The 15,392-nt window shown below is 40.4% G+C and overlaps 1 protein-coding gene across 9 annotated transcripts in view; it reads right to left on the minus strand.

The window, feature by feature from the left end:
• RALGAPB (Ral GTPase activating protein non-catalytic subunit beta) overlaps positions 1 to 15,392 on the minus strand; it is a 98,803-nt gene that overhangs the window by 22,236 nt on the left and 61,175 nt on the right. For all 9 annotated transcript variants that reach the window (XM_056121896.1, XM_056121891.1, XM_056121889.1 and 6 more), the window contains 6 exons: positions 13,768 to 13,950; positions 12,269 to 12,420; positions 9,972 to 10,159; positions 7,171 to 7,277; positions 6,309 to 6,461; positions 3,022 to 3,231 (listed from right to left, as the gene is read on the minus strand). In XM_056121896.1, coding sequence (XP_055977871.1) covers positions 3,022 to 3,231; positions 6,309 to 6,461; positions 7,171 to 7,277; positions 9,972 to 10,159; positions 12,269 to 12,420; positions 13,768 to 13,950 — 993 coding nt within the window. The remainder of the gene's footprint in view (positions 1 to 3,021; positions 3,232 to 6,308; positions 6,462 to 7,170; positions 7,278 to 9,971; positions 10,160 to 12,268; positions 12,421 to 13,767; positions 13,951 to 15,392) is intronic.

The raw sequence follows: 15,392 nt of genomic DNA on the forward strand, positions 1-15,392 counted from the left end.
ACCATGCTGAGACCACTCTCCGCACACGTGAAGGTACTGGCAGAGGGACAAAGCCACGCGGGTTCCGGGGCCGAGATCTCCAAGCCTACTCTGATTGGAGTTGAGCATCCTCCGGCCAACATGGCCGACCCGAGTTCGATTCCTCCGCCCCTCTCGGAGAGCCCGGCAAGCTACCGAGAGTATTCGATATGCCAGATACAGTAACAACAAAGTCTCCAATGGAGACGTTACTGGGCCCCGCTCGAGCAAATCGAGCAAATCCTCCACCCAGATCTTCCAAATTCCAATAGGCGGGGGTCACACCCACCACCTGGCCCCCTGCTGCCGTGTAATCCCATCAACAGCCAAGACTCAGAGACCAGTGCAGTCTCCTGCCCCTGCGCCCTTTTTATTAAGCACTACTTTATCAGTTTATTGTGATCATCTAATTTAGGAATATAATATGCATATTATATTTTGGACAAACTTGCAGGCTGTCGAATGTAGCCTGCCCACAGGGCAGAGTCTGGCAAACTCCCCGTGGCCTACCAAATATGCCAAATACCAGTAACAATGATGGGTCTCATTCTCCTAAAGAGCCCTGAATATAATCTCAGGGCTAGGATGAAAGAGACGTTACTGGGGCCTGCTCGAGGCAATCGACGATTAACAGGATGATGAAATGAAAAATGAAATGAATATGCATATATTTTAAATGTCTGAATTTTTTGTTTTGTGTTTTTGCTTTTCGGCCACACCCAGCAATATTTAAGGCTTACTACTTTGTGCTCAGGATCACTCCTGGCAGGGCTCAGGGTGGTGGAGGGTATTGGACCTGGGTTTATTGCACAGAAGGCAAGCACCCTACCTGCTATACTGTATCTCCAGTCCCTAAATCTCTTAACTTCTGAAAGCATTTTCTTTTTGGTCATCTATATACTTCATTAGATCAACTTCTGTCAGTATCACAGTTGGAAATGGAGTATTTTTGCAACACATTTCAACCAAATAACTACTGAAACTGAATTTTTGTCATTCAATATATGTATTTTCTGTGAGGCAATCTTAACTTTCATTAAACAATTTAAAGATTCTCTTATGTGTCTAACTTGAATTCAATTACTGCTAACCCAACGGCTGCTACCTCTTAATCATAGGCCTGCCTTGTACTGCACCCTCCTTTACACTATGTATTTTTTACTTTTTTCTTTTTACAAACTGAAAGGAGGTGGCAACCCTGCATCAATCAAGTCTGCCTGCATATTTTCTCCACATACACTCATTTAATTTCTGTCAAATTTGGTTTGTGGTGCCATGAACAGCACCCCTCTAAAATGGCAAACTTAATAAATGTACTGACAGCTCTACAGACAAGTTGTTTTGTCTCTCCCTCTCCCGTGGTCTCCTTTGTTGGAGAAACACTACTAAAATAAGAGTAATATTAAAAACCTATTAAGTACCTCTGACATCTCCAACTGAAACCAAGAGTGGAATGTTTCACTTTGTATCAAAAGGTAGAAAGGATTAAAGTTAGTAAGAAAGGCAAGTTGAAAGAGGAGATTAAGTTGAAAGCTAGGGGGGGTGGGGGGGGTGGGGGGGGTGTGCGTGGTGTGTGTGTGTGTGTGTGTGTGTGTGTGCGCGCGCACACTGGCTCTGTACTCCAGGATCATAACAAGATCCGGGAGGGGCCCAAGGGGTAATATGGGGAGCCAGGGATACACCCTGGTATGGGGTGTGTGTGTGTGTGTGTGTGTGTGTGTGTGTGTGTGTGTGTGTGTACTGGTTCTGTACTCCAGGATCATAACAAGATCCGGGAGGGGCTCAAGGGGCAATATGGGGAGCCAGGGATACACCCTGGTATGGTGTGTGTGTGTGTGTGTGTGTACTGGCTCTGTAATCCAGGTGTGTGTGTGTGTGTGTGTGTGTGTGTGTGTGTGTGTGTGTTACTGGCTCTGTACTCCAGGATCATAACAAGATCCAGGAGGGGCTCAAGGGGTAATATGGGGAGCCAGGGATACACCCTGGTATGGTGTGTGTGTGTGTGTGTGTACTGGCTCTGTAATCCAGGTGTGTGTGTGTGTGTGTGTGTTACTGGCTCTGTACTCCAGGATCATAACAAGATCCGGGAGGGGCTCAAGGGGTAATATGGGAAGCCAGGGATACACCCTGGTATGGTTGGGGAAAGGCATGTGCCTAACCTGCTGTATTATAGGGTCTGGCACCAAAGTCTAGGCTTCTTGCGCCAGTTACCCATGTGTGAATGCAAACGGAAAAGTTCTTGAAGAAAATGAAAAGTGCTATTCTAGGGAATACACAAATGTTGAAAACGCAAACTAGTCTTATTACTGATACGATAAAATTTTTAGTGGTCTAGACAGTAGATCAAACCAGTTATAACATTTCCTTTAAGCAAAGCCTAATCCATAGCATGGTCTGAATTCTCTTCAATTCTTTGAAGGCCAAGGAGAAAAGTGTGAAGCTAGCTGAGAGTGGTTCATGAATTTTAAGGAAAGAAATCAGCTTTGAAACATAAAAATGTTGGGGCCGAAATGACAGTATCGTGGGTAGGGTGCTTGTCTTGCAGGTGGCCGACCTAGATTTAATCCCCAGCATCCCATATGGTCCCTAGAGACCCCCAACGAGTAATCCCTGAGCACAGAACCAGGAATAAGCCCTGAACACCACCAGATGTGGCCCAAACACCACTCCTCCAAAACAAACAAACAAACAAACAAACATAAAAATACAATATGATGTATAAATTGTAGTAAATTGCCAGAAGACAGTTAAGTCCAATTATCAAGGTGGTTACACCAAACAACAACATTTCAAAGTAAACAAATCAGTTTCTATTCATGGTTTCATGGGATAAGCTCTCTCAAGGTGCATACTGTAATTTATCGCACATGGAATTTCACTTAGTAGCAAGCAGTGAAATTTTAAAGTTTTTAAAATATGAGTTTTTAATTCCTTCTAGTCCTATCAAAATGCTTTAGCTATCATCAACTGAACAAATCTACTCATAAACATTTTTTAGAGTACCTTCAGGGCTTCTAATGACAAAAATCCAAAATGTGAAAGGAAGAGACGAGCTGTCTGGAACTCCTGCGCGGGAGGTGGGGGCTTACAGTCTGTAACTGGGTCAGGAAAACTCCTCTTCTGAAACTCCTCCTCGCTTTGTTGCTCAAGTTGTATTTCGTAAGCAATCTGCTGAGCCATGCCATTCCTTAACTTTTCATGTTTTTCTTCTAACTAGAATAAACCAAATATTCACCTTTTCAATCTATTATAGAAGTAAAAGGATAAATCTTAATTTTAAGATGGAAATTAAGTTAGTGGAAGAAGGGTAAATAAAGATGTTTTACACTGATCATTAGTTACAATTCAATACGTAGTACACAAACAAGTGAAACTCTTTCAAGGTTGAAACAGGTGAAAAAACCACTTTTTACAAATGAAAATGAAGAAACTAAACAATATGCCACCCATTAAAAGTGAACAGTTTAATGGTTTTTACAAACTGCAGTGATATTATTACCCTTTACAACACACTATATTACGCTGTAGTTTCATTCTTAGTTAATGCTGCTATTATTTGAAAAAGGTTAGAAGTAATTCTTCTGTTTTAGATCATGACTGCTACATTTACTAAATATCTGTGATTCTGATAATGATAGCTCCTTTAGGATGCTCGTGAACTACCATGTTGTCTGCTCTGAGATGTTTTGATAGTGATGAATTTTAATTTTGAATAAAAGATATTTTTTATCATGAAAAAATAAAACACTTCTTACATTTGCTAGACTGTATTCAGCAAATGGCTCCTTCAATTCCTTGATGTAAATTAAACCATTCCATCTATGCTTCCCTCCTAACAGGGAAGGGGCAGAATAGCTGCTCCCACCTCCTCTGCTAAGTCACAGTCCATCTTCATCCTGCAGTGACTTCCTCTTGTTTTGAAGTGATTACCCAGGCAGATTACTCAACTATTTAGATATCCCCCACCCTCTACTTCCCTTCTGGTTAGCCCTAATCTAAAATTCCATCCTCTTTTTTTTTTAATTGATCCTTTTCATTTTTAATCCTTTTTTTAAATTTTTAATTAATTTTTAAATTTTAATTTTTAAATTTAAATTTTTAATCCTTTTTATTTTTAAAATTGATTTAAACACTGTGGTTTACAAAGTTTTTCATAATACAGCTGTTTCGGGCATTCAGTGTTCCAACACCAATCCCTCTACCACTATTCCCAGTCTTGTGCCAACCCCCTAAGCCTGACCCCTTGGCAGACACAAAAGAATTGATTTTATATTGCTTGTTATAACAAAATGGTGAGTGGAATTATCAAAAATTAGTTCAGGGCCAGAGCGATAGCACAGTGGGTAGGGAGCTTGCTGGGCACATGGCCAATCCAGGTTCAATCTCCAGCATCCCATATGGTCCCCAGAGCCCAACAGGAGTGATCCCTGAGTGCAGAGCCACCAGTAAATACTGAGCATCATCATGTGAGACCCCCAAACCAAACAAACAAAATAAATAATAAAATAGCTGTGCTGTCCTTTTTGCTTCCATAGTCTCATCCCTGTCTCTGTAACACAAAACCAAAAAAACCAACAAAAAACCCCAACAAAACACAACTCCCCTTTCCTTCATTTTTGTTGAGCTGAACAGGGGTTGCAAATGCTTGCTTACGGTGCCTGCATACTTGGCTGTATTGCTTGCTGGGATCACATACTACAGCTGTTGTGTGTTTGCACACTCTGGTCACAGTGCTTACTGGGGGTGACATGCTTGTGTTGCAATGGAGATCACGTACTTTGTGGGGGCAGTATGGGGATTCATGATCACGGTGCCACTGGAAGGCAGGGCGGGAGAGTGAACCCAGAACCTCATGCTTCCAAGGCAGGCACTCTTACCTCTAAGCCACATGACTACATCCCCCTTTTTCAATTATGCCTGCAGATCCCAGGGATTTCTGAAGCAAGTCAGCAAAGTACCTTCACTCTACAAATGATACTATGTACTTTCAGCTGGGTTGTCTTATTTTACAAACCATCTCTATTTCCCTCCTTCCTCCTCTAATTATCTCTGAACAACTACCCACTCTCTCCTCCTTTCCAGTCTTACCAGAAGAATCTCTTTTCTAACCACAATCACAGAGACCCTTGACCTCATCGCTTCCATTATGTCCTCTGTCACTTATCCTTCCAATAGTGCTGGGAGATGCGGATACTTCTCCACCCACTCCTTCCTGTCAACTTCTAAGCATGCTGATATCCCTATACAGGAACTGAAAACCAAATACAAACCAAAGATCTTAACCTTGTTTTTGTCTTGGCGAGGCTGTTCCTTCATACTATTATCTATTCTGTACCTTTCTATTAACAGTGTACCTTATACTCATTGGCTTTTCTTCATATATCTTTTCTAAGATCTCCTTAGAACATCTTCCATCGTAAACCTTTGAAACTGCTTTCAAGCTCAACTCTAATCTGAGACAAAATCCAGGGGATTTCTCTTACTGTTTCTTCTTCCTGATCTCTTTAAAATAAGGTATCATGGGCAGTCTCCATTCCTACTTTTCTTTTATGCCCTGATATAACTGTCCCCTACTTCCTAAAATTCTTTTCCCCTATGGGGCAGATGGGGAGGGTGGTAGGAAGGAAACTGAGGACATTGGTGGTGGGAAATGTACACTGGTGAAGGAATGGGTATTGGAACATTGTATGACTGAAACCCAATCATGAACAACCTGGTAACTGTGTGTCTCGTGGTGACTGAATTTAAAAAAAATCACTTAGTTAATTATAGAAGTTAATCTAAACCAAATATATACACACATATATGTAACTATATAACAAAGTTCTTTGTCTCTTTTCCTTTGTGCTCAGGGGACCATATGGTATGCCGGGGATCGAACCCAAGTTGGCTGCGTGCAAGGTAAATGCCCCATCGCCCCAGCCCCCCCCTTTTCCTTTTCTTATCAAACCCAAACTGCCCACATCTTTGTTTACAATACATATATTTAAATGTCAACAATCAGTGAGCTAGTCCTTCCTTTCTCTTACAAGGACTAATCCTTCTCCGAATAATCCTCCAACAGAATCTGAGCATATCATCACACCACTGAAACCAACCAGGAAGCAAGCCAGGCATATCCAGTCCCCTTTAAATCAGCCATAATCTATACTTGTCTTATTACAAAGTAACTACATGAATCCCAGAGACCCAGAAGTCCCTTCAGGGACACTAACAACACTAAAAACAGTGCCTTGACCCCAGAAGCTAAGACACTTCAGAGACCTTCTTTAAACAGCTACTTATCTTACTTCTTCAGTGATGATTTCATGCAAATCTGGAATGCTGAGATCTGCTTTCACAAAAGGAATCTTATCCACCTCTTCAGGAAATGGTCGATGTTTCACAGTGTATTTAAATCCAACATCATTTTTAGGAACTGGACGAGGTTCAGGCACAAAAAGCTGTTAAAATAAAACAAATTAAAATATGTTCCAGCCTTAAAGTCTGAACGTACAGGTACTTAAAGCCAAGTGCTTACAGACAACCCTAGTCTGATACCCAGAATCTGCATGGTCCCCTATCTAAGTGCCTTTGGGAACAAGTTCCTGGATCACCATGTGCAGTCCAAAAACCCAATAAAATGAAAATTAGAACAAAACACAGAGGCTGGGGAGACAGTACAGGTGTTAAGGCACGTGCCTTGCAAACAGTCAACCCCAGTCTGATCCTCAGCACCACTACAGTCCCCGGAGCACTGCCTAGAGTGACACCTGGACACAGTGCCTGGAGTAAGCCCCCGAGCACCACTGGGAGAGACCCTAAAAACAAAATAAATAAATCAACCCAGTGACGCAGATGAAAAATATTTATTTTGGGCCAGAGAGAGTACAGGGGCTTAGGTGCTTACTTTACATGCAGCCTTCTGGCTTGCATCCCCGCCCCCAAATACAGTCTGTCAAGCAATAGCAGGGGCCACTTCTCAGCCAGAAATAGTATCTGAGCACCTTTAGGTATGACCCCCAAACAAGCATATTTTATTCCAAGTGTCAATTAGAGCTCATTTTCAACAGCTGTTACAACGTGTGCTGTTAGCTGAATGTTAACCCTCGGCCTCTCCCTTCATCATTCCCCCTCTTTCTCCCTGCGACGATTTCCTCGACCCTGGCATACCTTCTGATTTGCTTTTGCTCCTCTGGGTAAAAGGCAAAGCTGCTGTGCCCAAGCAAGTCTTCCAGACATACCCCGAACCAGCACAGTGACAGAGGGGAAAAAATCATCTGGAATAAAACAACAGCAAAATAGTTTTTCTTTTAGACAACCACCATTTAAAATAAACCTATTATCAACTGCAAAGCTTCTGAAACTCAGAACTCATGGGGTGCTTCCCTAATTTTCATCCTTTGTGAAGAAAACGTTCTTATATTTTGTGCCATATTCATATCCACACAACTGCTACCTTACTTTATAGTAACCGCTTCCTTTTCTTTTTCTTGTTTTTAATGAATAAACATATTATTGATTGGGTTAACTATTGGGTAATACTTTTTTTAAAAAAAACATAATCTGCTTATTTTTAAATAGTGAATCACCATGAGATACTCAATTACAAAGTTGTTCATGATTGGTTTTCAGTCATTTTTTTTAAAGTTTATTTTAAAAAGAAATTACGCAGCTCCATTTGAAATAGAAAACCATGAATTTGATTTGTTATGTGTTTCTAAAACAAATGTTTTTGGGTTTTTTTTTTTAAAAAAATACATAAAACCAGGCCTGGAGCGACAGCACAGCGGTTATGGCATTTGCTCTGCACGCAGCCGACCCGGGTTTGATTCCCAGCATCCTAAATGGTCCCCCCAAGCACCACGAGGAGTGACTCCTGAGTGCAGAGCCAGGAGTAACCCCTGAGCATCGCCGGGTGTGACCCAAAAAAAAAAAAAATACATAACACTCACCAACTACTACTACCATTACCTCACCTAATCCAGCAGCCATACATACAGAGTTTGGAGCTGCCAAGTGACCCTTAGGAACTTCCTGTCACTCTCACTGTCCTCCCGTTGTTCACTGATTTTGCTCGAGCGGGCCCAGTAATGTCACCATTGTGACACTAGTTACTGTGTTTGACATATCGAATACGTCACAGGTAGCTTGCCAGGCTTTGACATGCAGGCGAGATACTCTCGGTAGCTTGCTGGGCTCTCCAAGAGGGGCGGAGGAGGAACTTCCTAAGTGACCCAAATTCTTTTTCTCATTCAATTCTTTTTGTCTCTACTATGGGAGTCAAACTAGCTCAAAGCTCTCTAACCTCAGATACTAAGCTTAACATAAAACATATCCCATAAACTTATAAAATTCCAGCACCTTTATTTTTGGTAGATTTTTAATACTTGAAACATGAATAGGGGAATTAAAAAAAAAAAGCTGTAAAAGCATAAAACGGAATCTCTCAGGTCAGTAAATCAGAAGTGCATACTGAGCTAGGGCAGACTGCTACAGGGGGAGGAGACCAGAAAAAAATCATTTTATGAGAGGCACCAGCCAGGGAAGAAAACTAAGTGAGCTCTAGTCTGGGGTGGAGAAGGAAGAAGCATCTGCAGGAAATATCTGGAACCAGCACTTCTGGGGCTGGGCAATGAGGGACACAACCAACTATTTTAAACTACAGTCACTATATTGTTACCCTAACATTAATGATGGCAACCCGACGGTGGTCATTCATATTTAAGTCATAAGGAGATGTCTCCCTTTTATTTTATGGACTTATGAGATCCTATTTAATACACTAAAGAAAATTTGCATGGAAATTTAAGTCTTGTCTACTCCAAGGTAAGAAAATACTTCTTTAATCACAGAAAAGCCGATCATTAGACAATGGTAGCACAAAGGAACAGTATGGGGTTGAGAAAATCAGGGTAGGGTTCTGGTTCTAGTTAATAAACCTTACACTTCTTAAAACACACACACACACACACACACACACACACACACACACACACACACACAAAACCCTTACACTTCTCAAGGCCACAAAATAATCTCAAGTGACAAACCTTCTCTGAGTCTCTTTTCTACATTTATAAATGAGGGACCTCACACCAGATTCCATTTATGCTCAAGATTCTATAACCATTGTCTGAAACTTCACCTTCCCAGAAATAAGGATCTCTCTGAGAATATGCATCTTTGCATACTGGCTGATTCTATTTCCCATCAGGAGAATATATAAGAATATATGGGTGTTTTAGCTTGCAGTGGTAATCATAAACCTTAACATGGTTTACACTTGGTGAGTCGAAGAGGAGGGAAACAGTGCACATTGAGTGAATGGAAAATCACAGAAACATTTTCAGTAGAGCCTGGCAAGGGTAAGATCTGTATTTGACGGGAAACAGCAGAGAGGATGAAGGAAAGGGTAAACAAATTTTGCTGATGGCAAGGGGATGGGAATATAGATCAGAAAGGAAGACACTGCAATAATCTAACTAATAGAAAAGTCTGAAATTTCTATTGGAGAGCGCTGAGAAAAGCAAAGATTCAAAGTCATCCTAGAGATGGAAAATAATTAAATGAGGAAGCGACAGGAAGAAGCAGGCAAAAAAGTCTCAAGTTTCCAGTCATCTAATTGGCACCAATAACTGAAAAAGAACAAGGAGTGAGAGACAGGAGAGGAGAAGGGCAGGATCCAAAGTTGAGAGAGAAACTAATTTTGATCTACAATAATTTTTAGAAAACTACAGCACTTTTTTCAGGTATTTCAGAAACACATAAAAGAACACCCAGAAGGTTCTATTTAATCTGTATTTTCCATCTTCTGATTCTACTTCTCAGTTGCTTTCATTCTTTTGCTGAAAGTCCTTTGAACTGACATAAAATTACTCAAGTTGTTTTTTGCTAATCTGGGAAGATCAGCACAGCTTTCATCAGTATCGATGAACACATTGCAGTGGAAAAGATCCAAAATGGTAACTTACTCTGTTCATTTCCAAGAGGTTGCTCCAGCATTGCCAGGATGACACTGTTATCCAAGACAAAGTACCGGAAGCTATGCTTGTTTATGGTTGGCAGCCTGGAGTATTTAATCAAAGTGGTCTCATTCACCAAACTGCAGGGAGAGGCAGGACCACTGGGTGAAGGAAATGCGCCAAGCAACTGCATAATACTAAGAAGAATGGAAAAGAGAACCATTAATTCCTGAAGCAAAACCCTTGGTTCCCCTCATGCATATGTGCCCTTGCACTCCTGAATGTTTAGGGACCACTGCCATGCTTCCTCTCGACAGGCATTTAGTAGACTGGGATGATGCTGTGGTGTGCTATCTAGATTTCCTCTTCCAGAATGGAAGGTTCATTTGTCCAAAAACATGAAGGACAAATTCCTCTCCAAAACTTGGCTCACCCAAGATCACTGCTTCCTCCTGGGACAGCCTGTAACCAATGGAGGGTTGAAGCAGCTACAGTCCCAGTTTCCCTGCACCTATCTGGGAGAACTCTGAAGGGCCAACCCTGCTTGAAAGTTCTTTGCTGCAACTGCATTACAGTTTAGGTTTCCTTTGTGCAATCGGCTTCCTTTACTGCCCTCAAGAAATTATCAAGGGCACTTTCCAAAATACATTCTGCAAGCAGACTTTGTTCTGTGAGTTTGCCTCAGGAAATATGACTAACCATACTTCCAAATTATTAAGTTCCCAAAAGATGCACTAAACAATTTTGTGTGTTCCAAGTTTCAGGAGGTTTACAATATAGATAAAACATTCCAAATCTAGAAAAGATCAAAAGATGGGACAAATGCCCTCAGAATACCTAGTCTCAAAAAAAGAGAAGTGATCATTAAGAAAGCAGAAACACATGTGTAGTCAAGAGTAGATTGTCTCATTTTATATATAAGGACCCCAATGCACAATAGTTACATCTCACAGAACCATTGTGATTATTAAATGAGAACGTAAGAAAAAATGGAGTTCAAATGATCAAGCCTTCATAATCAGAAAAGTTTATAAAAAGATTCATTCAAAAAATAGGGACAATAACATACACAGCATAAAATATGTCAGGCATTGGCCTAAAACTTCAGAGTATTTTATTTACGTATAACAACAACCCAATGAATACCACTACTATTGCAAAAGACATAAAAGCAGAAGAAAGATGAACCATCTACGTAACTACTGGCTAGCCGAGGGTCGGGGGGGTGGGGGGGGCAGGCATCACAGGGTTATTTCATTCTACGCATTCTGAGCATATACCCAATCTATTTCTAACATATCCATTTAGGCTAGGATAAAGCAAACCAACTTCTGCATAATGTAGCAACCCCAGTAAGAAATGTCTTTCCAAAAAAAAAAAAGAAATGTCTTTCCCCTTTCTCTTATCTTTAATTCAAAGCATACATCACATTCGAGGCCGCATGACATCTTATTATCTCATTCTTACTTTGGACAAACTGGCAGGCTACCGAATGTACCTGCCCACACGGCAGAGTCTGGCAAACTCCCTGTGGCGTACCCTATATGCCAAATACCAGTAACAATGATGGGTCTCATTCTCCTAACCCTGAAAGAGCCTTGAATATGGCACTTTTTAAAATCTCAGGGCTAGGATGAAGGAGACGTTACTGGGGTCTGCTCGAGGCAATTGACGAACAACAGGATGATTGTGATACATCGTCTTCATTTTGTTGTTTTGGGGAAACACCCAGCAATGCTCAAGGGTTACTACTGGCTCTGCCCTCAGGAATTACTCCTGGCAGTACTCAGGGGACTATATGGGACACTGAGGATCAAATCAGGGTCAGCTGCATGCAAACTAAACACGATACCTGCCGTACTATTGCTCTGGTCACAAGTCGTCATTGTTTAAAATTAATTTTTAAATTTTTTGGTTTGGGGGCCACATCCAGCGGTGCTCAGGGCTCAGGAAACCATGGGTCAGCCATGTGCAAGGCAAGTGCCCTACCACTGTACTATTACTCTGGCCCAAGTCTTCATTCTTTCAAATTTTTTTTCTGTCTACCTCAGTCCCCACATGGCTTGAACTTTTAGTACTCAGTACTTCGGTTACTAGAAATAAGAAGCAAGTTTTTGAATAGCCACATTCATGTAAAGTTGAATGTGGCTTTAAAAACAAAAAAAACTTTCTCATTTCCTTTTTTCAGGAGAAAATAATATCCTAAAGAAATTACATCATTAAAGCAGAAAAAGGAGATAAAACAGTGTATCCCACCAGCTAACCCCATCCAATGACTGGCACAAACCCTGTGCAGTCTCTCATACCATGTCAGAGTGGCTTCAGCAGCATCTTTCACCCTCATGGATGCAGGGTTTGGCTCCTTATCTCCTTTGTATTTGACCTCTTGCTCATTGTTCTTGGATTTACTTCCTGAAATACCCAGTTCCACAATCTCCAGTACTTCTTTAAGACAGTCCTAGAAGCAGGAGAGGTAGGTAAGTTTTTGTAATGGTAGCTAACTCAATGAAAAGACAGGAAACGCATACATTACCCTTATTCTTGGTTTCAGTTACTCAAGGTCAACCAAAGCCAAAAATATTAAATATTCTAAGATATTCTGAGTGGGGGGTGGAGTAGAGTGGCCATATTTACTTAATTATTAATTGTTATATTTTATTATTTTCTTTCATTCTCTTACAATGTCTAATTTACAAGTTAAACTTCATATTGGAAATTTATGTATGTAGAGGGAAAAAAACAATATAAATAGGGTTTAGTAATATGGCTTGAGATATTCATCACCTTTCACATCAAATGCTAATGGCTTATGGGGCTTTATTTTCTCATTTTAACAGATATATATATAAGAATAAATTTACTATCCATTTCACTTTAAAGAATAAAACTGAATAATAACTACCAAGTAATGATAAATTCAATTTAGTTCTTTCAGTCATAATTCTTGTCAGAGTGTAAATTCTTACCACAGATTTTAAAAATCATGAAAAGCTCAAGTGAAAGATTTATACCAGTAATTTGTTTAAACCTGCATGATTTATAACATGTTAGGTTATGCAAAGGGAAACTCATCAGTTACTTTTTGTTTTGTTTTTCCATACCCAGAGAGCTCAGAGATTATACTGTCTCTGTGCTCAGGAGTGATGCCTAGCAGTGGTTGGGGGACCACAGCAGTGCCCAGGATTCAACTCAGGGCTGGCAGGATGCCAGGCAAGTGCCTCATCCCTTGTGCTATTTCTCTGGCCCCATTAGTTACATTTTAAAGACATTTCTGGTATCATAATTTAGACATCTAAGTAAGATTTAATCAACAAAAATGAGTATTCCTGGACCAGAATAATAGGGTAGGATGCTTGCCTTGCAAGCTTGTACCACGTGTAGTCAATTCTTATACCACATATGGTCCCTGTGCCCTGCCAGGAGTTATTCCTGAGTGCAGAGGTAGGAGTAAAACCTGAGTATTGCCAGGTGTGGCCCAAAAAAGGCCCCAAAGAAGGAAAAAAAAAAATTCTGATGTTGAGAGAAATTAGCTAAGGCCCACTTTTCAAAAGAACTTCCCTATATGAGTAATTTTGTAACCAAAGGTAAGAATGATGACAATTTTGAAGTTGTGCTCAAAATAATAATTGTTCTACCAAAACAGAACAAGTATATTCAACTCAAACCCTGCACTATTGCATTTAAATTTAGGTAATCTCTTCTAAAACCCTTTTCCCAGCACATTTTTGTTTTGACTTACTGTTTGAAGATCTAAATTCTTGTTATTAAAAGCTTTCTTTAAAAAAAAAAATTCTAGTGAACGAACCTTTTCATCAAGCATATCAGGATGTTCTGTCAGCCAGACACAGAGACACTGGAAGGCTGCCACTATCATGGAGTGCAGGTCTCGGGAGTGAAGAGGGGCTGGCCGGCTGCACTGGTAGACAATGTAGCTACACACAGAACTGATGGCTCGTTTCCGGTCTCCGGAATCCACCAAGACCTTCACCTGAATATATTCAGAGGGAAACACAGTCAGGAAATACCATACCAATTTCAAGACATCTGTGTCGAAGCCCAACCTTTCCGAGAATGTATTGTAGCAGCCTTGTTTTTAAAAATACTGTTTATAAGGAAAAGAGTATTTCAAATGTACTATAGTGCTTTATCAAAAGAGAGCGTTTTTCAAATCCTAAACCAGTATTTCATTTTAGCAGATTTTTCATGATCTAAAGAAAACCCAAACCTCTGGGAGGGATCAACTCATCACCAGAGATTTAAAACAAAACAAAACAAAAAACAGGGCTGGCAACGAAACACTGGAACATATGCATATTTTGTAAGCACACTAATCCAATCCCGCACATGCTCCACAGACAACAAAGCTTTGCAGAGAAAGGCTGGAGTGAGCGGTTCTCTGGCACAGCACTTTACCTTGCATGGGTGGGGCCGGGCTGGAGCTCATCCCTGGCACCACCAAAAAAAAATAAAATGAAATTCTGCACAGCGGTCTCAGAAATCTAATTAAGACACAGCTAACTACAAATATTCAATGTGTACAACTTGATGAATTTTGGCATAAATACACACCTGTGAAGTAACACAGTCAAGACAGTGAAAATAACCAACCCCCCACCAAAATCTCCTGCATCACTGCAATCCTTCCTCCCTCACCCAGCTACTCTGACTTGCTTTCTGCCACTGAAGATAAATGTGCAGTTCCTAGGGTTTTACAGAAATAAAATCATATCAAACTCACTGATGGAAACCTAGCTGTTTTCACTTCTGGGTATCACAAACAAAGGTGCTATGAATACTCACATACAATGTATTCATATCCCCTATTTTGTCTTCTGGGACTGAAGGATACAATAACTGATCACATAATGAATGTTTCAACTTTTTAAGGAACTGGGAAAAAGCTATTTTATGTATTTAACTATTTAAAATTATTAAATGACTTTACATTCCAATAAGCAGCATATAAGAATTAGAGTTTCAATTCTTCCATATCCTCACCAACATTTTAGTATGATCAGTCTTAATTTTAGTCACTGTTCTGCTGTCATAAGCCTTACGGTTTTAATGACATTCTAATAACTTGATGATTCTGAGCATCTTTTCATTGCTTATTCGCCATTTGTGTATCTTCTTTTAGAGTTCTGATTTCTCGCCTGATTTTAAATTGGGTTTCCCTTATTAGGAATTTTTATTGGTGGTGATTACTTTTCTTTTGCAAAGACCTAATAAAGATTTTTACAAAGCAACACATAGACCACAGACACAGGTGCCAATGAGACCCTGTTATGCATGACTGTGTCCAATCACTGTGACTTCCTAATCTTTGTCCCATGATGGAGCTGGTGAGCAGTACTTCATCTTTAGGGTCCACAAAGCTTACAAAGTCAGGCAATTTTTATCACCTGGACCCCAGGGCAGCATGACCTTTAC

This window comes from Sorex fumeus, unplaced genomic scaffold (genome assembly GCF_029834395.1).
Source record: "Sorex fumeus unplaced genomic scaffold, SorFum_2.1 ptg000044l, whole genome shotgun sequence".
Taxonomy (NCBI): Eukaryota; Metazoa; Chordata; class Mammalia; order Eulipotyphla; family Soricidae; genus Sorex; species Sorex fumeus.